Source organism: Magallana gigas, chromosome 3 (genome assembly GCF_963853765.1).
Source record: "Magallana gigas chromosome 3, xbMagGiga1.1, whole genome shotgun sequence".
NCBI classification, from domain to species: Eukaryota; Metazoa; Mollusca; class Bivalvia; order Ostreida; family Ostreidae; genus Magallana; species Magallana gigas.
Genome location: NC_088855.1, coordinates 5,669,842 through 5,697,268, shown reverse-complemented (window position 1 = coordinate 5,697,268; position 27,427 = coordinate 5,669,842). Strand labels below are relative to the sequence as shown.

Sequence of the window (27,427 nt, the reverse complement as noted above, 5' to 3'; positions counted from 1 at the left end):
ATTACATGGAAAAGATTAAGATGGTATCGGACATCTGTCAGTATTAATGTGGATTAAAGTACATTATACAGTGGCGTGTTATATGTCTTTTCTCATTCTTGTTCTAGCAATGCCACTGTTATAATTAAAATACTTTCACTGGTTCAGAATTTTACAATATTTAATTAACCAAAAATTACATTTTAAAAATTTTTGGAAAGGTAAAAATTAAAAAATTCGCAGCAGGATTTGAACTCATGACTTCGTAGTGAACTCTCTTTCCCACTGTGCTACCCTGTTAGGTGTAAATTTTGGGGAAAAAACTATTTATTAAATAACACTTGATTTGATTGTTTATTTCGATAAATAGTACGTCACAACATGGAATGTGTTCCATATCACCTGAAATGGATTCATGTTGAAATAAGAAAGTAACAGAGTAATAACTAATTGACCAATCACTGCTCTAGGATCAATCTGGTTCTTGGTCTATACCTACTGATTGTACACATGAAGGATCTCTGTCAATCTATCACAACTGACCTTGTCTCTCTAACAGCTCAGTGTCCTCGGTTGACACACACACACAAAGTTCGCTGGTTTTTGTACATCGGATCAAAGAGTTATCTCCCTTGGTATTCACATGGCCATCCCCGTCCCCCCAGAACACTCACTGACTCGGACAACAGTATTTTACTTCTTAGGTTTAGTGTGAACTTTGAAATGTTCAGAGCTCTAATAATAACCACAGTCTGAGAGATAACCTTGGGGTCATCTATCAATTTCAGATCACCCCACTCACATTGAATGTCAAATGTTACGCAATTTTCAGAATTTCATTTATCAATACTCTAAGACATGCTAAGTGTTTCCTACATATATTAAATTTAAAATGTCAGGCATAACATTTGAATTAATAGCCTTACACTCATTGACAGGCCAGTGTTGTCAGTCAAAGCAGAGTTAGGAAAGAAGGTCTATGTATAAAACTATTCACAGAGATAAGAGGTTTACCTATAAACTCTGGTCTTGATACATGCATGCGGACACATATCCTATATATTGATGACTTTTTATCAAAATAATTTGACACTTCAGCAGAAAATGTTCTGCTTTTATATTCTCTCTCTCTCTCTCCTCTCTCTCTCTCTCTCTCTCTCTCTCTCTCTGAAGGGTCACTGTGACAAGGATTCTTCTTCTCATACTATATTGACTCTTGGTCCTGTATAGTTTATATTGTAGTTAAGACATACCATATTATTACTTATTCTGTTTGTTACTGACTGACTTCGATCAATCTCACAGATGGTGAGGTGAACTTATAAGTGTTTTGTTTTCCTAAGAACTTTCAAGTGAAACATTTCTTCAGAAAAGGCAGTAATCTATGCAAATCTATGTAAAAGTGGCCTTACATCTCATCCATTTTTACACAATCAAACTCTTCTAAATCATCATTTTCACCTTTCAAATACCCTTTGCAAATCCTAAATGCACCCTTGTTTACTTACAGTGTTTTGTTGCCATTCAATTTTAAACCGCTACATTTTCTCCCTTGTCTCCGCAGAGGTTTAGCAAATCTCAACAGTCAACACTGTCATTATACGCTGCTCCGGACACAACAATGTAACGTCAATTCAAAGGGCAACTACTCTAATTCAAAAGTAATTCCAAAGGGCAACTACTCCAAATATTTTTAGAACTTACAAATCCCAGTTTCTGTATTAAAAATCAAAATGTAAAGATGAGCAGGCAAAGCGTCGGCCATATTGCCGAACATTAATTCTCACCAGACTGACATAAAGAAATATCCGACAGTCTTGTGTCATGTTTAAGCCAATGAAAGTGTGACATTTCAGTCTGAGGGCAAACGAACTTTGTCGCCTCCGACTCCCTCCCCTTTCTATTTAACTACATATTATTGTCATTGCCACCCAACCTTAGCTTTTAATATGTTTACTGAAATTATAATTCTAGCTTATTTTCAATATCTTTCAAATTTTGAGACTTTTGAAAAGTACAGCATTACTATTATACAAAAGTACCTATAGAAATGATTGGATTGCCTCTGAGATGCTATCATATGCTTTTCGTAAAATGGATTTATTGGAAAATTATTATTATAATCTTGATTAATACTAATTCATCACTTTCCAATCACTAAAAAAATAACAATATTGCCTTTAGGTAGATACATTATGTTACTTCTTGAGAATTGCGTTTCACAAAATAAAGGACACAGCTGTTAACAAGAAATGTGCAATTCTACATTCTTGGCAAAAATATCTTGTGCAATGAAGAATAAACATTTCACTTGGTCAATATATCTTGGTTTTCTTTTTCCTGTATGATCATAAGATATAATAAAGCTTATTTTCACATTGGCAAGATGTATAGATCAAAAATTAAAATAGTGTCACAGATGGCTAATCAGTGAACATGTCACACTTCATGTGTATTATTCTCTAGTCAATTTATCAAGCATCTGTAAGCCTATGCAATATCAGATTATGAAAATTTGTTGCAAAGGAAATTCTTAAACTCTGGACAGATAAGATTTTAAAGTTTGACAGATATTTTTAAAAAGAAAATACCCTGGTAATAAAACAAGCATTATAGTATGACACATTTATCTAACAGTTATATATGCAATTATAATTATAAATGCAATTATTGTATCTCTTTCATTGATGGAGGGAAAAAAGGGTGAAAACTTGCAAAGTTAAAATGTTTAATAGGATATGAACTTGCTTCGTCATGTGATTAAATCTTGCTAAGACTGAAGGTTTTATTACTTATATTTATGTTTGTAAAAGGTAAATTGTTCAGATTGTACATAGCCATGTTTTTATGTCCAATCATCAATCCATAAGCTTGTGCACTGATCATTGTGGCATTCTTTTGGCCCATTAGAAATTCACACAGAAATGAACTTTTTGCTTTTCTATGGGTTCATATAAGGAATCATATTTTCAAATATAAATACTCTTTTATATAGAAATCAGTAATAATGAAAACTGACTTCTTTATAAATAACATTCATTTTTTTATAAATAACATTTGGTTTTAGTTTGACATGTACATGACAGAACTGGGGATTCTGGAGCTTTCTTACATACATAGTCAATACTTTGATTGTCATGTTTTTAATAGCATATTTAATTAATATATTGAAACTTCCTTCTTTGTATAGAGTTTGGTCTTCACTTACTGGAGTGGATACATTTATACTCCAAACACAATTATTGTTTACATACTAAAATCAAACCCTTTTTTTCCTACAAAAGTCTACCTTGAACAGTAAATACAGAAGTGAATTCTGTCATAAATTAATACATTCTTTTCGTTTTATTTTGTAAATACAAAATATTAATAAAAAGAGAAGAAATGTTAAACTGAAGAATAACTGCATACTTGTTTATGGAGGTCAATTTTAAGATGCTAGTTTGAATTTGGAAAGAATGAAAATGAAAAATACATTTATTTTTAAATAGGCTACATATATTCTTAAAATACTATGCAAAAAACAAAAAGGGATAGAATACAGCTCCATCAATTATTACAAGTTTCTGCTACAGATAACAGTACTGGCAGATGAACATTCCTGTGCCGTGTGCGTGTAATATTGCGAGGATTTACAAATTAGGCGCATTAGATAAATTCAATGAGCAAAATACATATTGTACAATTAATATCTAATAAATATTCAAAACTGACCTTAAAGTATCTCTCTAAAAGAGTCTTACCTCAATACCTGCGCCTGGTCTAATCGTCTCGATAGTGCCCCATAATCCGGAAGTAAACATGAATCGATGGCGCCCTCTGTGGAAATTTAAACTCATATGGATGACATAATTTTCCCCGGATCGGTCGAAGTCTGTCAGGTGGCAAACAATGCATTAAAAATTTACGTCTTCTTTTTTTTAAACCCAGCTTTATTGGATCAGTGAATTTAGCACAGGAATGGAGAGTGACCAAATTTAAAATCAGAGTCCCGAAAGTACTTGAGGCATTTCATAGAAAGGGTTGGTTAAATGGTTATATATGTCTCATGGGAATATTAGAGGTGTCCGGATGAAATCAAGAGCAAGGCATTATTGTAATGATTATAATATTCAATGTACCTAAACTGAAACTCAAAGAAAAAATTGCTACAATGCCATTTATTAGTGCTGCAGTTCGATTTCTGTAAAGCGCTAATTAATATATACATGTATATCTATGGGAGCACTTTGGCATTAGTGTATGGTGATAGGTAGTACTTAGTGGTAGAAAAAGAAACTTGTCCAACAAAGCGACTGTCACAAAGTGTTCTTCTCATGTGGAACTGTGATGTCTCCGATTTGTGTATATGTCCGCCAATATGACTTAATATCTCAGCGCCATTTTTTTCTCAACAAAATGTTTTCTTTGGTATCTTGCTGGTGTGCTGGTAAGTGGCATGGCAAAAATTCTGCAATGAACACCAAAGAAAACATTTCACTGTATCACATCTATCTCTGAATCACTCATCGTGCAAGTCGGTGGAGTTCTTGCTCATTATTACAGATCACGAAAAAATCCAAGCAAATCACAGAGTCCAAAAAATTAAATCTATGAACGACGTTAACATTAGCATTTAATTTGCCATGCAGATCGTTGAAAAGCATCTAATATAAATTACTAACTTACTCACTTACTTACTTATAAACGTAAATGATGAAAGCCTATCATATTCATGCGCAGACAGGTCGTTTTACTGGATCGCGTTGATGTTCGACTTTTCAATTTCTATATGTATTACAATCAATTATATTTCGGAAAAACATAATGGATGTAAAGGTGGATACAATGTATGCTATAAGATAAACTATAGTTCAGATCAGGGGCGTATATATCCCTGTTCAGATCAAGTATACGACGCGCTTGTTTATATTCTTTATACGAGTTAACTTAAGGATGCTGTAACATCCAAAAATACAATTTTCTTATTACCATTTTTGAAGTTAATGGTTGCGCCTGTTGCATATAAAAAATTATTACCCGCTGCAATAACAATTCAATAATTTCAAATAAGATTTTATAGGCATAAACAATTAATAAGGTGGTATGGGACACTTTTATATTGTGACGTACTGTTTATCACATTATTTATATTTTATAAATAGTTTCGTTCCCGAAATAGTACACTAACAGCGTAGCACAGTGGTTCAGAGGGTTCACTTCGATTCTGTAAGTCATGTTCTTCGAGAAATATTGAAGGAAGCTTAAGACTGTATTCATACGTACCAGATTCGGTGCTTGGGTCTTCTGTGTTATGCGTAAATATCATTGAAATCAATCAATGCAATTTAATAGGAGGAAAGAAAGTACACGTAAATGTAAATATAAATTCATAATTTACTGAACATAATGATTAACGCATTCATATATACGTGCTTGCACTGCAAGGGATTATTCTGAATCAGGAAGACATTCGGTGAAAAGTCATGCAACACTTAAAGGCATAAATGTGACTTGATGATTAGCGAGATCCGTTAACTTGTCATAAAATGTGTTATTTATATATTCGGAGAAATATCGACAACTAAATCATTAAAAATGCATTTTCGAGACTTGGCTCTGGTCAAACAAAATATGGACAGGAACGATCCTTATATCAAAGTAAATAATTTCAACCTACTCGATCAAATTCCAATATCACAATCCATAATTTAAACTTACTCGATCAAATCAAATTCCAAACACATATCTTATTGGGGGGGGGGGGGGGGGGGGGTAATTGAAATAGAAGTTACATCTACAAATTAGTATATATGTGTCATGAATTTGATTCGTTTTGATAAAAAAAATCTTTTAAGTCTTATTTCAATAAAAATGCAGATTTTTTTTTAAAGCAAAATTATTTGTACTGTCAATACTGAGGTTATTAAAAAACCTAAAAATAATGTGGTTATTGATCTAGTAACCGTCAGATAGAACATGGGTGTGGTTAAGCGGGTCGTTTCGTTAACTACACATGTTATACGGGCTGAAAAACTGCCTTTGCCGTTAACAAAGTTTGCATGTTTGATTTGCCTTTTAACACGCTTTACATGTACTTTTATAAATCAATATCAAAATATTACATGAAATCGTATGGACTCCAAAACATAACCAAAACATGTAAATGGTGAACGCATGGATGTAAACCAACGTCATGATTATGTTTGATTTGGAGCTAAAGAGAAGTGAAACAATGATACCTTTGTCCATTTTTTTTTCAAACAGATTTTGCCCATAAATATTAGCGTTTTAAGATGATAAGATCGTTTAGTATTTTCGAGTCTAATATCTCGTTGTAATGTGATCATTTATCGTAATCAAGAAACATGTTTCTTATTTATTTGACAATATTCCTCCTTCAGCTTGTCATACATCACGATGTATTTTCCCTGTTTTTTATTATTTATTAATTTTTTTTTTACAAATAAATTTCATTTGGACCTAAAATAGGTGGTGTATGGGGTAATGGTTGGAGTTGGGGCTCTGTCGCAACGCCTTCCTCTGAAAGTATCCAGTGCTAGTGTTCATCATAAGAGTCTGTATATATTCAAATAATTCTATTCACTTAACAATGTAATTTGATTTGATTTTCATTAGTTTATTTTTTTTTTACCCAAAATCAGAACATTTAAGGATTACCTAAATAAATTTTGCATTTACAGAAATTCCCCAGATGATTTAAGAAAAAAAACCCAGCATTGCATTAATCATACTATAGTACCCGCAGTATAAATGGAAAAACTTCCTCATTCACAAATACAAAACAGTTTGTGGAAAAATTTCAAACAATTATGAAAACATTGCTGTGGTGGACTCTAAACTCACATACTTCAAACTTTAGCTAATTTATTCCATAAACAATACAGTAATAAATTACAGAAAGGGGGGATAATTACTCGTGAGACTTCAATGGTTTTAAATTGCTCCATTTTAGAATTTGATACAGAAAGATGCTTAATTGTGCACAGTTTGACTAAAGCCAGCCCATACAATTTACTTTGTTATACAACAACGTAAATAGTAGAGGCTGATTTTAGCAATACTCTTTGTGCATTAACTTTTGGGACTTTTATGGACTTTTGATGGACTTTTATTACTTCAAGATTCTTGATCGTTCTAAATCAAGCAGTTGTTTGTTTTTATCAAGCATTTGTTTATTTTATCGCCTTTAAATATTTTGTTAATAAGCGAGATGCATTGTTTTTAAACTGGAAAATTGCATTTTTAGTTATGAATTTCATCATCTTTGCTGGCCAAAAGTCCGATTAGATATTCCCCGGGAGATGAAATAACGAATCGGACACCTATTAAGTGAAACTGGAATTTCATGTTTCTTAAAACAATTTTATACAGCTGTTTTCAATCAGGAAGTAGTAAAATTTGCATGTAGTAGTAAACAGAATTTATTTTTTAAGTATAAGATACGCTCTTAAAAGAGTAAGCTGTATTGTTTAAAATCGGCAAGTTGCTTGTTGTATGTCTAAAGTTGCATGGTTATAATATAGGAGTGTTGTTTTTCTAGCTCGCCTGATCGAGCTCTGCTCAACTTTATGGATCACAGTTTGCTCAGCGTTTGCCTGTTCGTCCGTCCGTCTGTTCTGATTTTTATATCTGCAAGTCCATTATGAACATGGTTTGGCAGTTAATAGTTAAGTGTTTTCACATCTTACTTTATCTTAAATAATGTACGTTCTATTCAGCAACCTTTTTTCATGCATACATTACTACTATTTGTGATCTTACTCTCTTGCCACACGGAAATTCCAACATAAATTCTTTGTTGAAACTGCCATCCAGACAAAAGCGGGTCCCAGATGATACGTGTAAATATATATATAGAAAAATTCGTTCTCAAAATCTTCTCATCGTCTACAACGCTACAGTCTGTGATGCTTCCGTACAGACAGCCTGATATTTATGTAAAATTTACATCGCAAATTTATTTCAAATTGTAACGTCATTCGGAATCTACCCCGGTTTTAGAATTTAGAAAGGAAGCAAACATTTCCTACTCAGGTGAGAAGTGTGGACCATCAACCTCTTAAAATTTCATTTCTTACGATGTCAGCACTGTTTAAATATAGTGAGTTAAAATTTTATATATAAATTTAAGTTTTCTATTGCAAGACGCATGATTACGATCGGTGTTGTAGGATGAAATTTTTATACAATAACGCATTTATTATTTGCGTGTTTAATGAGTTGGCAATTTAATTAGAATTCTGAATGTTTTAGGGAATGGCAAACTGTTAAACAAGGGAATTGCACATTTCTTAATTGATAAGTTGGTTGTTTTCTAATCTGTGAGTTGCATATTAAAAGTTAAGAGGCGCATGGGCCTCATAGCTCACCTGTGCAACAACTGCCAAATTTGAGCCAACCACTTAACTATTCAATAGATTTTTCTTAATGCATCAGTTTGCTTGCACTTTAATTCCATAAAATATTTTTTTCCACATTATTTTAAACATTCACCAATAGGCTTTGTAAAAATTGTTAGCCCACCTTGGCCCCTTTTGAGTAAAATCCCACTTAACCTTACTATACTGACTACATTTGACATCTTGACCCAATAAAAATCAAATGCATTCAGTTTAATCATCATTTAAATACCGGTATCACATCATAAATGGTTAAATTCTATCAAACCGGTACCTTCGTATCTTCTTGGTAGAAAAATGTATACCGGTGTCATATAATATTTTGAACCCCGCGATATATTGAACCCGGGTTCAAAATATCGCTGCGATATATTGAACCCCCCCCATAAAATATTGAACCCAGGTTCAAAATATTATGGCAGCGATATTTTTAACCCCCCCCCCCCCCCCTCTATTTTCATTGCTTTCGGAGAGGGGGTTCAAAATATTATGGCTGCGATATATTGAACCCCCTACCTATTTCCAATGGATAATATTTTGAACCCCCTCTCCAATGGTAATTGGAAATAGGTAGGGGGTTCAATATATCGCAGCCATAATATTTTGAACTCCCTCTCCAAAAGGAATTGGAAACAGTAGGGGGTTTAATATATCGCGGCCATAATATTTTGAACCCCCTCTCCAAGAGCAATGAAAATTCGAGGGGGTTTCAAAATATCACGGCCATAATATTTTGAACCCGGGGTTCAATATTTTATAGGGGGGTTCAATATATCGCAGCGATATTTTGAACCCGGGTTCATAATATCGCATAATATATTGAACCCGGGTTCAATATTTCGCGGTATCAAAATATTATATGACACCGGTACATGGAATACAAATACATGTATATCATTGAGTAATATCCTGCAAGATATTTGTCATATGTAATAGAGAAAATCAAAAGGACATTACTTCATTTTGTTATCAAATTAGTCAAAGGATAGTCTTAGGAAACTGTCTTCACATGCCACTTTGATTAACAGTATGATTTTGTAGTGGCTAAATCTGTACCATCCTCAGGTTGGGCATGGAACGGAGCAGCTAGACATGGACAAACATTCTCTAACTTGAGTTCCATTTTTATTTTAATAACTTTCATTTTGATAATAGAATTCTTCACACATATGTGGTATTACAATAACATCTTATATAAAAGGCTATATCAAATTGTACACTTAACATGCAACATTCAACTCCAGAATCAGCTAACATTTTATATATATATATATTAATTCTTGAAAGACAAAATAAAATTTTCAACATTCATGTATCTTTAACAAACCATGATTTTGACAACATGGCACTATGTAGTACATGCATACTAAAACAGCAGTTTAAATTGATTTTTATAAAAAACCAAAAAAACAAAATGTCCATAAATGAAAAAGATTGATAAACAAGATATGCATACTTTGTAATTTCAACAGTAGGATATATCACAAATTAAAAATCTTATTCTGAAAAAAGGAAAGCACTTCTGATAACAAATACATTGTAAAGTGAATTTCACAGGAACATGAGAGGTCGAATAACAATTTTTATTTTCAAGGCATTATTATCTCTGCCCAGCAGGTAAGGAGATGTTTTTTGGAGGAGATCTGAGAGGCTCATGAGATCATTGAAATTGTGAGAGGGGTGCTCACTGTCAAAGTAGCAGGTTCTGGTCACACACTTGGCCACATATTCATGCCCATCTTGCTGCCCATAAATCAAAGCACTGATCTGGACTCGGCGATACTCGGACGAGTTAGAGGTTACAGTCAAACGAACGGTTTCATAAACAACCTCGTCTATCTCACAGTTCCAAAACAATCCGATCATCAGACAAGGCTTAAATATGACTCCTTGAGGATAAAAGTCCACATGCCAGTCCCACATGGAGATATCGTCCCCTCCAGGCCCTGATATAGGGGTGGAGAAAAATGCTCGTAAAACGTCTCCCCGAGTCACCGAATTCATATCCGGCACACAAATCTCAGTACTCCATGTATCCCCCGTGTAAATGCGAGGCTTATACGTTATCTGATGCGAAAGTTTGGTAGGAGAAGACAAATTGGGTTTCTGTTCTGTGTATTTGCTAAAAAAATCGGTTTGGGAGCTGGTCGAATGGTCTGATTTTGATTTGTAGCACTGGTTTATCATTTTGGTTTGATCAAAAGATGACTTTGAATGATTCTGCATTTGTTCTTCTACTTTTAATTTCCATTGATCTCTCTGCATGTCCATAATACAAGAAGCATTCCCTCTGTCAAATAAATCTTGACATTTCTCCTGCATCATCATTGGGAATTTTATAAGTGGCACAACATTTTGTACAATATCTTCAAGCTGATAATCATGTTTCTTTGAATTTGATTTGATTTCTTTGTAGGATGCAAACCATTGTTTGACTCTCTCATACAATTTGTACTCATCATCAACAATGATGCTAGAAGACTTCAGGAATTTAATCAGCATATCCGAAGAAATGCCCATAAAATCAGGAGTATTCATGACATACTGAAAATTGCATTTGATGTAATCCTCACAGACCTGTTGTAGGTGTTTATGGTCACACATGACTGCATACTTCAACCATGAGATTACCCGCGATTGAGAAGGTGGTGCCACATAGTGGCAGCTCATGTAATTGATGCAAACATCTGACAGATCGTTAATGTTGTATTTGTCGGCGAGGATGAGAGTGGGAAGGACACTTGTCTGATTCAGGTGGATTTTCCCTGTGTACAGATACTGTAGAAAGTCCTCAAAGACATCTTGACACTCTGGCTCCTCTTCCAGTGATATCTCCGAAGTGTATGCTTCTGGCCAGGTAGGAGATGTTAACATAGTTTTGAACACATCACTGGATATGCTAAGGATGAGTTTATGGGCGTGAAAAGTTCTCTCCCCGATACAGAGTCGGAGATCACTAAGTTCTGGATCACTGTAGAGAATGCTAAGCTTTTTAATGGTGGAGTTTGAGTTATCCACCTGGTGTCCATAGTCCTTTCCTGTACTCCCATGCCGTCTCATCTTTGAGGCCATTCTCCCATGCACTGCTTGTCATTCTAAAATATTGAAATCTTGGCATACAATATTTATTTGTAAAATATTTTACAATGTCTTCTTTGATTTGCATGGTGTATGCATGTATAATAATATCATTTTGATTATACAGGATATGATTATCACTGATGGCGTTCAGTGCCACCAGAGACATAAATAACATTATGTTATTCAATGTTATTTATGTCTCTGGTGCCACAATATATTAATGATTAACAATCAATAGATAATTACCGATTCAAACTCGTGTATTTAGAATGGCATTTAATTTGCCTTACTGTTTTGGTTGTCAGCAAAGACACGAATTAAGTTACATTGGTGTTGGTTGCATCCATGTTTGTAAACTCCCGGATGTGTACACAATGATTTTCATTATTTTTATAAATATATTAAAAACATAAAATTGCCTAACTATCTTTACATATATTTGAAACACTGTGATAAAAAAATTATTCAATCTATATTAAACCGTTGAGATACGGGTGAGTTATGAAATCCGGGGCTAATAAGGTCCCGGTGCTAGGTCGTTATTTAGCAACCCTGGTTTCACGCACGCGTTCTTACCCAGCATTCCACTGCACAGAAATGGCGATGGATAACTCAACGCCAAGTCGGCACGAGAAAAGCTTGGGGTTGCTGACTACAAAATTTGTTTCATTATTGCAGGAGGCAAAGGATGGGGTTCTAGACCTCAAAGTTGTAAGATGTTTTTTTTATATCAGCAAATTCTTTTACGCTCCATGAAACGCATGCTTGAAAAATGTTTTCTTTCAATCTTTGTTTACAAAATTCAAAATATTGGAAGTAAGACTTTTAGACTTTTTCTGTCGATGAGGGATATTTGTTTTAAATGCATATTAAAATTTTGAACCGAGTTGAAGTATTCGGGCTTGAGAAGGGAAAGTGTATGTTGCTTTATTTTGAAATGTAAAAAATGACAGACCGTTTGGAATGGGGGGGGGGGGGGTGTTGGGGTATCAGGAGAAAACGTACCCAAGAGAAAACGTACCCTATGAAAATCATAATTATACTACTTAATAGTTTTAAATACTATTTTGCATAATAGATATACAGAAATGTAGGAGTTTTATAGATATATGAATTTAATACTTTATAATTTTAAAGGGGTTGGACATATTAAATTATTTTCAAATGCTACTTTAATGCATATTTCAATACATAGATGTATAGAAATATATTCATTTTATGAATAATATCTTTATAATAATTGTAGCAACTTTTATTTTAGTACGAATTTAATAATGACCTGTCATAAAGTGTTATCTGACTACTTCTTCTAATTATCCATTTATCGGTAGCTTAGCCTTACCGATTTTAGTTTTTCCATGCGAGATCCCCTGATTTTAATTATAGTGATAACCAATTAAATACCTGAGCAGCATGTCAGTGGCGTCAGAAGCAAATTTACTGTTCAATGTTACATTTCGTAGTAGTTTCCATGTGAACTTGGTTTTATTAAGCAACTTTGTTTTATAGATTTTCAAAAAGTGCAAAAAAAAAAAAATAACACGATATCGACTTCTTGAGATACTCATCATTTAGTTCTCCAAATGAGATTGCAATAAAAAACTAATTATTTAACGGTCTTGTTTAAGGTGTATTAATTGTCGACTAATTAAACTGCTCAGGCCATCTTCGTGTATGTGTATGTTACAAATTATTGTCTTAATAATTTAAGTACGTGACTATGCATTTAAAAACAACAGCAACAAATGCTACAAATGTTCATTGTATATTTTATTTTGTTTCATTTAAGAATATCCATGAAAACCATTATTTATTATTTTCATAGGGTACGTTTTCTCTTGGAGAAAACGTACCTGGGTACGTTTTCTCCTGGAGAAAACGTACCCTAGAGATTGGGTACGTTTTCTCCTGGGTACGTTTTCTCCAGCATTCGGTGTTGGATATACGAGTATACATCTAAGTCAGTATCAAAAGTGATGCAACTGTAGATTTCCCTGCTTATATGATGTTCTAACCTATAGATATTTAATAAATAATTAAATACCTATTGGCATTTGGCGATTCTTCAGCTATGATATTTTCGAACTTTTCATATATGGCCAGAAATTAGTCCTGACTTTTACCCCTTTCTATTTGTAACCAGTAACATTGGTTACATCGGTGACAATGTTTAATTATGAATGATTTTCAAACTTTGATGTATTTGTGACAGGTTACAGTGGTTACTGGTAACATTGGTTACAAGACAGAGTTATGTTTGGGTTAGGGTTATGATTAGGGTTAGGGTTAGTTTAGGATTAGGGTTAGGAAAAGGGTTAGGATTAGGGTTAGGGTTAGGTAACCATTGTAACCAATGTTACCAATGTAACCAATTTAAAAAAGACCCCCTGTAAATCATGCAAATGACTGTCACCACTGTTACCCTATGTCACAAAGAGAATATAGCTGTTACCATTGTAACCAAATAAAATAAGACCCCCTGCTAAACAGGAAAAGGCTTGTCACCTCTGTTACCTTTTGTCACCAATAGAATATAGCTGTAACCATTGTAACCATTGTAACCACATAAAAAAAGACCCCCTGCTACACAGGATATTCCTAAATAAGTTTAATAAGTCCAAAACCATGCACATCTTTATGTGTGCAATAAATATTCGGTTTTTATTATGGATGGAACTGTAGCTCTATAGTTTGTTAATTTACTATTAAGATACAGTTCTACATACAGTCAATCAATGGACTACATTCATTAAGATATTATAGAATAAGATGATCAAATGCAGTTATTTTCATTTCTTTAAGGCTGCAGACCAACTCGCTGTCAGACAGAAGAGAAGAATTTATGACATCACCAATGTTTTGGAAGGGATTGGTTTGATTGAGAAGAAATCTAAAAATAGCATTCAATGGAAGTGAGTGATATGTTCATATTAAGACTTTTTAAGTAATTCAAAACAAAACTCAATTTAATGGAATCGTAATTAGCCATGTTGACACATCCTTAAAATGTTCAAAGAAATCGTTGACACATCCTTTAAATGTTCAAAGAAATTGTTGAAATTGAACTTCTCTATGCTTTTGTAAAAGATGTTTTGTTTGGATTTTTTTAACAGAGGTGCAAGTGCAAATTACTCAGAAACAGAATATGGGTAAGATAAAATAAAATTCAATGTTCAATATGATACCAAACTAAGTTTCTTAACCTATTTCAGAAAAACAACATAAATTACTTTTTTTTTTTGCATATTTACAAATAATATTTATTCAAATGTATTTATATTATTTAGGGTTAATCAGGGTAATGGCAACAATTCGGAGATCTCAGACAGATTACTGGCCCTGAAACATGAGATTGAGGAGTTGGAGCAACAAGAGAAGAAATTGGACTTGCACAAGTCTTGGGTTCAACAGAGTATTAAAAACGTCACTGATGAAGTCACAAATACACAGTAATACTTTCTATCAAACTTTAAATCCTAATGATATGTCTTAGACAAATCAGTTTCATTGTAAGTAAGTAAGAATGTAAGTTAATGATATCCTAATGAAATCTTTCTTAGTTGTCATGTGCATGTATCTCATAAAATTGTTGTTTATATAAGAAGATTTAATATTTAATGTGTTTGCAGTAATTTTTCTTCAATTTGAAGTAAGGCCAAAAAAAAATATGTGTGTTTCCTATTTCATCAAATTTTAAAATAGGGTAGGTAGGTCGGCTCTTTTTTTTTTTTTTTTTTTTTTTTTTTAAATGAGCTTTTAAGTGTGCCCCTTTCCTAGCATATGATTTTTCTATACAATAAGAAAATGTATTTTACAGGTGCCACAAATATATTATATATTAGTTCTATTTTCCTGGTCAACTGACATAACAGTAAACATTAATATCGTTGAATTCAGAAACAGAGGAAATTCTGGTGGATCAGACGAGAGCCTTAGAGTTAAATCTTTTCACTCATCAAAAAAAAAATGAATACATAATGAATGGTTTAAGACTAACTTAAAAAATTTCATTTGCAATTGAACCGCAGCATTTTAAAATCATATTTATAATGTGAATGATTGTTGGGTCTATATTCAAAGACTTACGATGTCTGCAGTCTCCACACCCAGAAATAAAAAAAAACTTTGCCTCTGCTTTTTTCTTGTACATCTTTATATTTATTTATAACACATCACTGCCCTATGAAACTATTTATTGCATTGAAATTTAGCTAAAAATAACCAAGGATAACTTTCATCCATGCTGTCAATCTGCACTTAGAAATCTTTAAAACGCTTTGATAAGTGGTGTTTTCTATTGAATTATTACAAGTGTTTTTTTAACTCTGATTTGTAAACACTCTATTGTTTAAACCAATTACGGTTGGTAATCTGGATTTGAAATAAAAAGTGTCAGGGTCGGCGCATAAAAAATAGGGTTGGTCGGGAAACCGGAAACACACATATTTTTTTTTTCGGCCTAATCACTAAATATTTCTTGTACAATCAGGAAATTTGAAAAATTTGCCATAATGGCAGCTATGGAATAGCAGCTGTCAGCATTAAAACTCAAAAAATCTTTTTAGGGCAGCTTATGTCACACATGAAGACATTTGTCGGAGTTTTAGAGGAGACACTCTCTTAGCCATACAAGCACCATCAGGTACTCAGCTAGAGGTACCTATACCTGAAGTGGTAAGTGATCGCTACTGAAGATGTATGTTATCCGTTTGATGAATTGTTTTGAATTTTAAGAGAAAAATTGTTAGATGGAACCTATGTTTTGATGAAATGTTTTGAATTTAAAGATGATGTTTGTTTATGCAGGGACCAGGGTTTAAGAAGAACTACCAGATGCACCTGAAGAGTCACTCTGGTCCCATCCATGTTCTGTTGGTGAACAAGGACACAGAGGAGACCAGTCCTGTGGTGGTGCAGGTGCCTCCCCCCAAAGATGACGACTTAGAGAACCAGAATGTCGATCCCAACCAAGCACCAGGCAAATCAAAACCCATCAAAGTAAGACTTAAAGTGTTTGAGAATTCTGAAGCTAAACACAGAATGAATGTGTTTAAGTATTAAATTAAAGTTTATGTGGTAAGAGTTCTAGGTTTTCTTTCTAGCGCTCACCTCAGAAATCTCCATTGCGTCCGTCACAACCATCCTCAGATGTAGAATTTCCCACCCGCATGTCAACGAGGTCATCACCACGGAAACAAGGCCAATCTTCACAATCATGTAAGCAGTTCATGATACAGTTCACTGTGTGATAATTCAGGGTTTTTATTACTTACTAAGGATCGGCAGACTTACTGAGAGTATTATGATTGATTTTTGTAGTTCCTTCCACATCTGATGCTCAAGCCAGTCTCGATTCTCTTCCCAGTGACATATTGTTTGACCCCAATGACCCTCGTCATACAGGCCTTGGTAAGTTTGGTTTTCATCAAATATATTTGATCAAGTGTTTATTGACTGAATATGTATTATTTTCATCTCTGAATTTTTTGTCTTAGAAATACCAAGTGAAGGAGATTTAATAGAGGAATTGATGTCTTCCGAGGGTAAGAGGATGTATTATAAGATGTATAGTTCATTGATTTTTACAAGTATTATACTTGGACAGTTTCTAATGCAGTATTTTCATTTTCAGCTTTTGCTCCCTTACTTCGATTAAGTCCACCCCCTTCCGACAGAGACTATTATTTCAATCTGGATGACTCGGAGGGGGCGTGCGACCTTTTTGATGTCCCTTTACTGACCAATTACTGAGCACTCTACAGCGATTCCCTCCTACCTCACGTGCCTCTAACAGGGACCAGTGTCGTTGTCGAGACTGTTGAAAATTGTTTGGCAGATCTCACCTAGAGAACAATGTTGATAGTCGATCACAACAGCTTCACACAGACCTGATGTGGCTGGGTGATCGGATCCAATGACTAGTGCTGCCATCAGAAACTGTTGGCTCAGTCAGAGAATTGCCCTCATGTATAAATATCAATGTAAAATGCTATGTACATGCTAGTGTAATCCCTTGAGCACACTGTTTATAAACATTATATTTATAAAGAGAACAATGTTCAATTTGATGAAAGTGCTTTTCCACACAAAAAAAACTACTGACATTTCCTAGTGTAGTGGTAGTGCTATGATGACACAAAACATTTTAAATTATTTGCGAAAAGAAAACCTTTAATTCAAAGAAAATATCTAAACTCATTCAATGCTTAGCCTTAAATACTAATACTGGGCACATTAAGTATTATTAATTACATTTTATTTTTTTATAATCACAATTTCTGTAAATTAAATATACCAACTTAATACCAGGTTCAATAAAATAGGGTGTGTATATGTCTATGGTAGTGAAAAAAACCATGTACTTTGTTTTTAGTAATATCCATATTTTTATGTATTTCCTGAAAATGTACAAAGGGAGACTTCATAGCTTAGTAGCTAATGGCCAAACATTAGGAATTTTTTAGATAAACTCTTAATAGAAGAAAGTGATATGTCTGAAGCAGAAAAAATCGGTGAATAGAATTATATCAATAAGATGGTCAGTAAGTTAAAGACTTCCATGAATTTGTTATGCTTCAGTTACTTCTAACAACAATTAAGTGTATCTGCATGAGGGTTAGTTTATCTCTGTATATATACACATAGTATTGAAGTGGTCATTTAGTTGTTATATATTTTTTTAAAAATTTTGTTACCTGCATTTTGAATTGTTAGTGTTGAAAAATCTGGTATTTTTGTATTGTTACTTTAAGCTTTATACAATCGTGACCGCAAGTCTATGATTGAGTTCAAGTGACTAAACTCCTTATTGATTGTAACAGCATGGTAATTAAAAACCTCTAACTACACTGAGGTTGAGGAGTTTGTATGTATGTATGTTGTAATACATGAATTTGAAGGAGTTCTTTGTGTTCAGTTGTCTTAAAACTTTGTTGTTTGACATTTATGTTAAGAATTGTCTTGCAGAAAGTTTATTTTCATTTGTCTTGAAAATGTCTCTGTATCACCCAAAAACAAATATACTTTATAACAAAAAAACCTTGAATTTACACATTAAAATAAACTGTGATAGGATGAACGTGAGATATTTTGTAATTTCTTTCAAAAAATGACATAAATACATGTATTTTTATTTACGAATCGGTTTTGTACTATACAGTCCAAATTACGTATTGTTGGGGTGCAAGCGGGGTTTGCATAATTAAAAGAAATGAAAATATTGTAAATATGTCAATATTCTAATATTTAATCTTACAATTGCTGGAAATTATTTATATATAAATAATAAAGAATCATAAATTGGATATTATGAGATGATAATTTCAGTTGGGGCGTGATCAAATCAATCATAAAGCCCTTCAGGCTGTATTTGATTTGACCACGCTCTGACCAAAATTATCACCTCATAATACTTGGAGAATGATTTCTAATTCCTTAAATATTTGTTAATTGAAAAAAAAAACTACACGAACACAAGAAAAGTTTAGAGTTAACACATGTATAAAGTGTATGCGAGACGGATTGGGTTTTTGACAATGGTGTACTTCTAATTCATCTGTAACTTTTACTTTACTAGACATATATATAGCACACGTGTGGACGTAAAACTTGTTCAGCGTGTTTCAGCTTTGCGAGGAAGTAAGAACAAATGAAATATTTTTTTTTAACTTACAACTAAAGGAATGAAAACAAACTAAATGACACTATGTAATTACTAATATCACATGACATCAATGAAAATAATAAAAAGGAAAACTTTATCGAACAGTTATATAAAAGTTTCACCAAAAAATGATTGGTGGTCACTCCCATTTTTCGGATTCTTCGGATACAGTTTGTAAGCGACATATTTCTGCCGGGTTCTGGCTATCACGTGACTGGTAGATGCGGCTGCGCGAGGTGATCTGATCTTGGAATGGGTCTGAAGCACGGCTTTTGTTGCCTGAAAAAAAAATTGAAATATAGTCAATCAAATGAGAGAGTCAGATGAAGGTCTTGTTAAACGAAGGTTTTCTTACGTATTCTGTAAGCGAAGCAGGCAATCCAGGCAATGAGCAAGGTCCCGGCACACGTCAGAATGATAATGACGCTCGAACTCATACGGAACCTTACTGAAAAGACAGAGTGTATTATTATATAGTAGTACGTAAATTTGATTTTATCCATTTTCTCATCAATGTAGACCATTTTCATACTGATTTTGATGCATTATTTTATATACATGTAGGTTTTAAAATCTCCAACCAACAAAGAACATCATAATTCTAGCACAGCATGCGATATTTCATAAAGAAAAGTCAGCGAATTTAACTATTGATATTCTAAAATATATAATTCACAATTTTATCTTCCTCTTTGAGATATAAATATGACTCAAACTATAAAATCACCGCTTTCCAATTTTGAAATGGTACAGTAAAACCGTAATCTACTTGACAAACAAAAAACTTCAACCCCCCCCCCCCCCAGAAAGTTTCTAACTCATGACTTTAAGATACAGGCTATGTTAGTCTTTATCATACACTTAAGTCAATTTTTATCTATAACATAACCGATTACTATCGAAGTTAATCAATATTTAGTCTACCTTTATGAACATCATAGATATGATTCAAATGTATAATTTTCCATCTATAATAACGCAAATTCATCAGTTTGCTGAGTAAGCTGCTAATGTATTATATTTATGGAAATTTTTATCTTAGTCTAAGAACGTTAACTAGAAATATAAGAAACATTTTTATGTCCTTCAGTTGAGCAACATTATTGGTACATTGTAATATTCATCTTAATTGTTATGTCCATCACAGCAACAGAAATCGGCAATAATTATAAAATTTATATGCGTGAATTTTAAGCATTATTTTTAAAATCAGTTAAAGAAATGTTAAACACAAGTATGGACAATGTTTTTTTCCAATTATTATAGCACTCTAATACTGGTAAAGTTTTTAATTGTTTCGAGTAGATGTATTACAACATATATTACAGAGAGTGTATATATAACAGGCAATGAGTGCTACGATTAAAATGTTTATTCCAATTACAGGTATAATGTTTTTCATAAAAGAAATATTTATCTCAATTACAGCTTATGTTTGTCATAATAAAAGATGTTTGTGCCCATTGCAGGTAAGGTTCAACATTATTACAAAGAAACTACCGTATATCACAATTACAGGTAAACTTTGCCATTATTACAGGAATGTATATCAAAATTACAGGTAAGGTTTTCCATTATTACGATGAATGTATATCGTACTTGCAGGTAATATTTGCCGTTGTTACAAAAATGTTTATTTTAACTGCAGGTAAAGTTTGCCATTATTACAGGAATGTTTATCACAATTACAGGTAAGATTTGCCATTATTACGAAGAATGTATATCGTACTTACAGGTAATATTTGCCGTTGTTACAAAAATGTTTATTACAATAACAGGTAAAGTTTGTCATTATTACAGGTATGTATATCACAATTACAGGTAAAGTTTGCCATTATTACGAAGAATGTATATCGTAATTACAGGTATTAATTGCCGTTGTTACAAAAATGTTTATTACAATTACAGGTAAAGAAGAATGTATATTATTCTTACAGGTTATATTTGCCGTTTTTACAAAAAATGTTTATCACATTTAAAAAGTTAATGTTTGCCATTATTACAGGAAAGTATATCATAATTACAGGTAATATTTATCGTTATTACAAAGAATGTGAATCACATATAAAGGTAATGTTTGTCCTTTTTACAAGAATGTATTCACAATAACACGTAATGTTTATTTTTTTCTTTCAGTATTGTATATAAATGGCACGCCAAATTCACAAAATGATCCAAACATAGTTTTATAGTCTATAAACTAGGTTTGTCGACTGTAATATATATTTTACAAATATAAATAGGTAACTTTTTACCATAATAATACTTTACGTTTAACGCAATTACATGTAAGTGTATTATCATCACATACTTTAAGTCACATGATAATTTTCTTTGTTATTTTTCAGAACATTAATCACAATTACAGGTATTATTTGTCATCGTTACAGACAAGGTTAATCACAAAAATTCAGTTATTATTATTTAGTGTTATATCTATTGGTTGTCATGACAAGGAATGCCTAAAACAATAGATGTTTGTAAATCTAAGAAGGTATGTCACAACTATAGGATAAATTTGGCACATATACAGGAAAATATCAATCTCGTAAGTGATGGGGATACTTATTTAATGCAATTTCTATCTTACATTAATCCGTGAGTAAAACACCACAAATAGATCCAAGATTATGATATATTTTAAAATAACAAATAAGGGAGAAAAAAAAACCACTATCATGATGCGACACCATAACCCATGTATTACTAATATGAACCTTATGAAATCTTATTCACCGTTATTATATTAAATATGATCTTAAAGTATAATTATTCTTGGTTCATTATAATAAAAAAGCATGTCCTGTAGATGAAGGTCGGTAAAAATATGTTATTATAAAGTTCGACTTCGGTCGTGTACTTTGACAATAAAATTGTATTGACTCTATCAAAGGCTAGTTTTGAACACCAAGGAGGATGATGAAAACGACCTCTATTTTAAATGTCTATCAAATTCATATAGCCATGGTAGAGTACACACATGCAACTGCAATGACTATGTAATGACTGTATAAATGCTTGCTTTCCAGCTGCACAATTTGGAGATACCCACCAGGAATTCCAGTAACACAGAATGCCTCGTCCTGACCATTGAGACAGTGGGGAACACCGTCACACACGCGGTCCTGCCACATCGTAACGCTTGTGTTGATTCCAAATCTCGTGTCCATGGGAACACAGGTTAAGAGGTCAGAAACTTTACTCTTCGTTCTATAACACATATCTGTGTAGAAAAAATTGATAAGATAAAATATAACGTAATCAAATGGGAATTGATATGTGATTTTTGTAAACACAAAGTATTTGGTAACTGTTTCCCGTAAATAATACCCTTTCTCTCGTCTGTGCCATCTGCACAATGATTGTAACCATCACATAGAAATGACAGAGGTTTCTCAAAGTCCTCGTCATACACCGGAAGTACGGGATTTATACAGCGACCATCAGCGCATTCAAAACAGGCGAGCTTGTCTGGGACCCCACTACTGGAGGGACTAAACACTGAAATATACACATTGTATAAATATTAACAGACAAAGTGGTTGTGAGAGTGCTAGTCAAATTATAAATGTGAATTTGGAATGATCAGCCATGATGTCTTACAACAATACTCGTCTCTTCTATTCTGACAGTCTATCTTTTTGTCACAGACTCGATCACGTGGTATACATTGAACAGGAGAACACCGGAAAAAGTTGTCTGGACAAGAGGACACTGGAGAGAATAAACAGAATCTGATGAAGTAGAATATTTCTTACAAACCAAATTTTCATTTAAATCCTGAAATCTATTCCATTTGTAATGATTGATAAACAGGTTCCACAACTTATATTAACAATCCTCTAATTTAATTTCTTTTTAAAGAAATGTTTTCGAACTGCATGAATATCAAACAAGGTGTATGGAACGTTTCTGCAATACTGCAAATGTTGGCAAAATTCCAGAACTCTGTTTACTAGTACCTTTTTTGAGAACCTGGACGTTTATTTCTGGGCTCTCTCGACTATGCTTCACATTTCCAGAATTATTGTACACGATCCACAAATAGTGGCCCCGTGAGACAATCTCTAAATCCCAAATGACATCACAAAATTTATATGACGTAAGAGAGTCGACGTCAGTTCTGAAAGCGTCATTTCCGATATGAAGATACGATTTAGCGCATCCTGATATGTCAGGCACATACTTAATGTTTAGGCGTAACAGATATCCATTCTCTGTTCTAAGACGAATGGTACACTTTGGAATTCCCACATTGTCTAGTCCATGGAAAGTCAGCGACTGGTTTGGAGTTAAATTAGTTAAAGTTCCACAAAGCTCTCCCCAATTGGTCTTATTTTCAATCGTCATTACATCTGAAGAATGCATTAAATCAAATTATTTTTCTACACACATATACTGTAAAGTATTAACTGTTGCTTAAAAGTTTTATGAAGAAAAATAAATTAAATTGCTTAATGTGTTGTTTGTCCACTCAATTAAGAGGCCATTTTTTCTTTGATAAAATAATCCTTTATTTTAAAAATTACATTGTATTTTCGTAATTTCAGTACTGTGTCATTAAATCCTCTCTGTCTTTGACTACTTGATATGATAATATGATTTATTTCCTAATTAGTGCAACGAGATACCTCCGAAATTGGTTCTTCTTGACATGCCTTAGCAATAGTTAACGTGCTTAAACAAATACTAGACTATACCTACCCAAGGTGTTATCTATAGGCATTGTCTTACCTTGAGTACAGCTTATCAGAGTCACAACAAACATGCAAACTGTAAACAAACAATCAGACAGCTATCATACACAACACTCCTCTATACACGATCTTAACAGTCAAAAACTCTTGAGTTTATCATAGTCTTCAAATATAATTCCCTCATTCTCGCAAAAAGGTCGTACAATGAAGTCGAAGGTAAAAATATGTGACGCCTTAATATAAAGTTAAATGGGAACATGTTTAAAAAGCTGTTAATTATATAAATTCAATCTTAAAGTAAACTAAGATATAAAAAACCAATTTCGAGTCCTATGCTACTTACTTTGTTTAATAAAGTTTTCATTTAAATATTGATGTAGAATTTCAATTCAAAATCATCTATTAAAATGTATACTCTAACGTATTTGTGTAACAGAACAAACGATTATTTTGATAAATGCAATTTTTATAACGTTTTACTATAAGACGAATATACCGTGACAGACTGAATACTTATAACAAGTATATCTTTCGAAAATATCTTTGCAAGTAGACAAGTATCGTAACAATGAAACTATAAATAATTGTCTTAAACGCTCTTTTCTTGATATCCGACAAGTCTTCACGTAGAGTATATGCACTTAAGCAAGCTCTTATGATACCGTATCCTCAAATGATATAAAGTTGCATTAGTGGTCAGACTTCTGACCGTAAATGATGTAAGTTTATCATTAACGAACTACACAGCCGTCCACTAGTGATACAATTTCAGAAATAAATCATTATAGATCAAAATTCGCATCCACTAATGATTTAGGAGGAAAAAGCATAGTAAGAAAATTGTTGAATTTCAATGATATATTTGTTATTACACTAGAGGAGGAATGTCAACCATTAATATTTACATCTACCATGTATAATTTCCTCTTTTTCTTACGGAAAAATACAGTCAATTCATAGCTATATAGAAACAGCCAAACTGAAATTTACACACCCCATTTATCGATTGGTCGAAATCTACAGCGGCTGAAAGTGACAGGACTGAAATTGACACGCCCTGTTTATCGATTGGTCTGAATCTACAGCGACCTAAGTAAACTCACGGACTGCACGAAATAATCATGATGATGCCAGACTCAAAGTCTCACAAGAGACGATTTGGCTGTTTCTTTTAGCTAACGTACTTATGTACATTAACAGTAATTTAGTGAATTTTACTAACTTTTCATAATCATTAATTAGTTAATGAAAGATGTTAATATAAATAATAAAATGCCTTCTTTGATGATTCATGCGGGTTATGAAGGTAGCGATCATTGCAGGAAAAATTAACATAACCCGCTAACGCGGGTTATGTATTTTTCCTGCAATGTCGCTACCTTCATATCCCGAATGAATCACCAAAGAAAGCATTTTATTGTTTAAATGATACCAGTTCAGTTCAGTTAGTTATTATCTAAAGATGTACAGTTTATCAGTACAATAAGTACAAACGGCATGCACGTACAGATAGGCTAACAGGAGAATGTGGCATGAGTTTACATAGGATATCAACATCTAATCCGCCTTTAAGTAGATCTTGTCTTATTTTCAAGCTAAAATGAATAAATTCACCCAAATCACGTAACTCTTTTACATTTTCAGCATTAAAAAGCTTCAAAAGTTTAGAAATTGATGATGGTTTTTTTCCAGTAATAATCCTTGATGTATTGTTTTGCGATAGTCTTCGTAAATGGGTCATACATGTATCAAAATAAAATCAAATTAATCTTAAATAGAATTATATAATAAAAAACAATTTCTATTTTGTCTTTTAATGTTATGAAATCGACCAGTTTCTATCGCTAATTAATGCGAAGACAATATGAATCTTGAAATACATTTTATAATATTTGATTGGAATGGGTTTCCGTATATAAAATCGTAAATTATGGGGATACAATTTTTACATGTATGTATGAATTATTACTCTTTTAAATTTTGCATTTTTGCATTTAAACCTCTTCATTTATACAAGTACATGGAATTGTAGCACGTATCCACTAGAACTAATGCAATTCATGTATAAAGAGATTATTTACCGATGTACTCTTAAGTTAATAATTATTATTTATTTCTGTTTAATTACCTCTCTTATTTTACTAGCATTGCTAACAGATCGAGAGGTGGATACAGTGGCATGCATGCGTGGATAGCTTGTCCAGTGGATAATCAAGGTAAGACTATCCACTATGTATAATGCAATAGAAAGAATAATCATTTTTAGTCAACAATATACCGTTTTGAAATTGTCTACTATGTTATTAATTCATCTAACAATATTTTGAAATTGCATCAGTAATGAACGCTAGGTAGTACGTAAATGATACAATCATCATTAATGATTACGATTATGTCCACTAATGCAGCTCTATATCATTAGAGGATTTCTTTTATCATTAGAGGTTACTACAATGCACTTTAACACACATGTATACACGTCTGTTAACGTTACGTTTTGGCACCATGACAAGAAATATCATCCTTTGACAATTATCAAAGTTTCAGAAATGCACCAACTATGAGCACACAAGAAGAAATGGGAAAAAATGTTCTTAAGATCAGTTTTACTTCAATTTTGTTGTTGCTTATTCAAGTGTATCCTATCCTTTACAAAATATAATACATCGACATTAAAAATAGTAACTGTATATCCTTAATGTTACATTTTCAAAACATATTGTAATAAAGGAGCCCACGGTGGTTATGCAGCCTCTTGTAGTAAGAAATATGTCCTTTTAAATTAAACAACAGTTTCGAACTCCTGGATATAATTTAATTTATATACCTGTATGCTAGAAAAAATACCACGTGCTAATTTTGGAATTGTGATTTAGTTCTCTGTTCTAACACTTAAGTGAATAATTCTGTACAACACTCAAGGGACACATTTCATACACATGTATATATAAATGTCAACATATACATGTATACAAATAAACATACTTGTCGATCATTTTATCCTACTCCAAGATATAATTTGATTTTAAACCTATATGCTTGATAAAATTCGTGCAATTATAAAACTGTATTAACACAAACGTCATAGATATAAATATACCAATGTCAACATATACATGTATATAAATAAACATATAATTGTGTTCACTTTACTGGGCGATAAATCTTCGACTTCTAAAGTTGTATACATGTACAGTGTACACATAAATTAAGGAAAATACTTCTATATAGCATATACGATTTTGACATGGCGATATACGACATTTAAATTGATTGCAAACGGACAGACAAACACTTACAATGATGCGCTCTCATCGCCTCTACATAGCCGGGCCCCTACTGTGATTGAGATCCCAAGACACAACAAAACAGGTTCTAAGTTCAGCGATTAACCGAGCTTTATCAAAGCAAGGTAATCGCTGCATTCTGAGATAACAGAGTTGAGAAGTAGATATGTATACCTGTATATATACACATATATTGTCAATATCGTACACTTGTATATGGAATTTCTAACGGGCTTTAGTTTAGTTGAATGTTTTATGTCCAAATACTTGTTTTCCATGATTGTGGACCAATTGTTTTTGGGTTTTTTTTAATAAAAT

At 32.8% G+C, this 27,427-nt stretch overlaps 4 protein-coding genes across 9 annotated transcripts in view; 1 reads left to right on the top strand and 3 right to left on the bottom strand.

Annotated features, from left to right (window-relative positions):
- LOC105343585 (beta-hexosaminidase subunit alpha) overlaps positions 1-3,816 on the bottom strand; it is a 32,551-nt gene extending 28,735 nt beyond the window's left edge. For 3 of the 5 annotated variants that reach the window (XM_034483305.2, XM_011450998.4, XM_034483312.2), the window contains exon 1: positions 3,723-3,816. The gene's annotated coding sequence lies outside the window, so the exon portion shown is untranslated. Of the gene's footprint in view, positions 1-522; positions 553-3,722 lie in introns of those variants that run through there. The other 2 variants (XM_034483310.2, XM_034483317.2) reach the window with 1 other exon arrangement.
- Positions 3,817-9,493: 5,677 nt separating this feature from the next.
- Positions 9,494-11,882, bottom strand: LOC105343584 (BTB/POZ domain-containing protein 17). 2 transcript variants are annotated; one of them, XM_011450995.4, is made up of 2 exons: positions 11,709-11,882; positions 9,494-11,476 (listed from the first exon to the last, which is right to left on the bottom strand). In XM_011450995.4, the coding sequence occupies exon 2, from the start codon at positions 11,451-11,453 to the stop codon at positions 9,933-9,935; it is 1,521 nt and encodes a 506-aa protein (XP_011449297.2). In that variant the 5' UTR covers positions 11,454-11,476; positions 11,709-11,882; the 3' UTR covers positions 9,494-9,932. The 2 variants fall into 2 exon arrangements, with proteins under 2 accessions (XP_011449297.2, XP_019929035.2); XM_020073476.3 differs by having other exon boundaries at positions 11,753-11,882.
- A 138-nt stretch (positions 11,883-12,020) lies between these two features.
- On the top strand, positions 12,021-18,545 carry LOC105343583 (transcription factor E2F5). The gene is made up of 10 exons (XM_011450994.4): positions 12,021-12,173; positions 14,265-14,374; positions 14,576-14,611; positions 14,750-14,911; positions 16,028-16,136; positions 16,269-16,460; positions 16,565-16,679; positions 16,782-16,871; positions 16,958-17,005; positions 17,095-18,545. Exons 1-10 carry the CDS (start codon positions 12,060-12,062, stop codon positions 17,211-17,213), a joined length of 1,095 nt encoding a protein of 364 aa, XP_011449296.2. The 5' UTR covers positions 12,021-12,059; the 3' UTR covers positions 17,214-18,545.
- Positions 18,546-19,156: 611 nt separating this feature from the next.
- Positions 19,157-27,323, bottom strand: LOC105343582 (uncharacterized). Its single transcript, XM_011450993.4, has 8 exons — positions 27,122-27,323; positions 23,860-23,898; positions 23,088-23,480; positions 22,729-22,839; positions 22,456-22,626; positions 22,178-22,348; positions 19,481-19,573; positions 19,157-19,404 (listed from the first exon to the last, which is right to left on the bottom strand). Exons 1-8 carry the CDS (start codon positions 27,135-27,137, stop codon positions 19,265-19,267), a joined length of 1,134 nt encoding a protein of 377 aa, XP_011449295.2. The 5' UTR covers positions 27,138-27,323; the 3' UTR covers positions 19,157-19,264.
- Between the last annotated feature and the right edge of the window lie 104 nt (positions 27,324-27,427).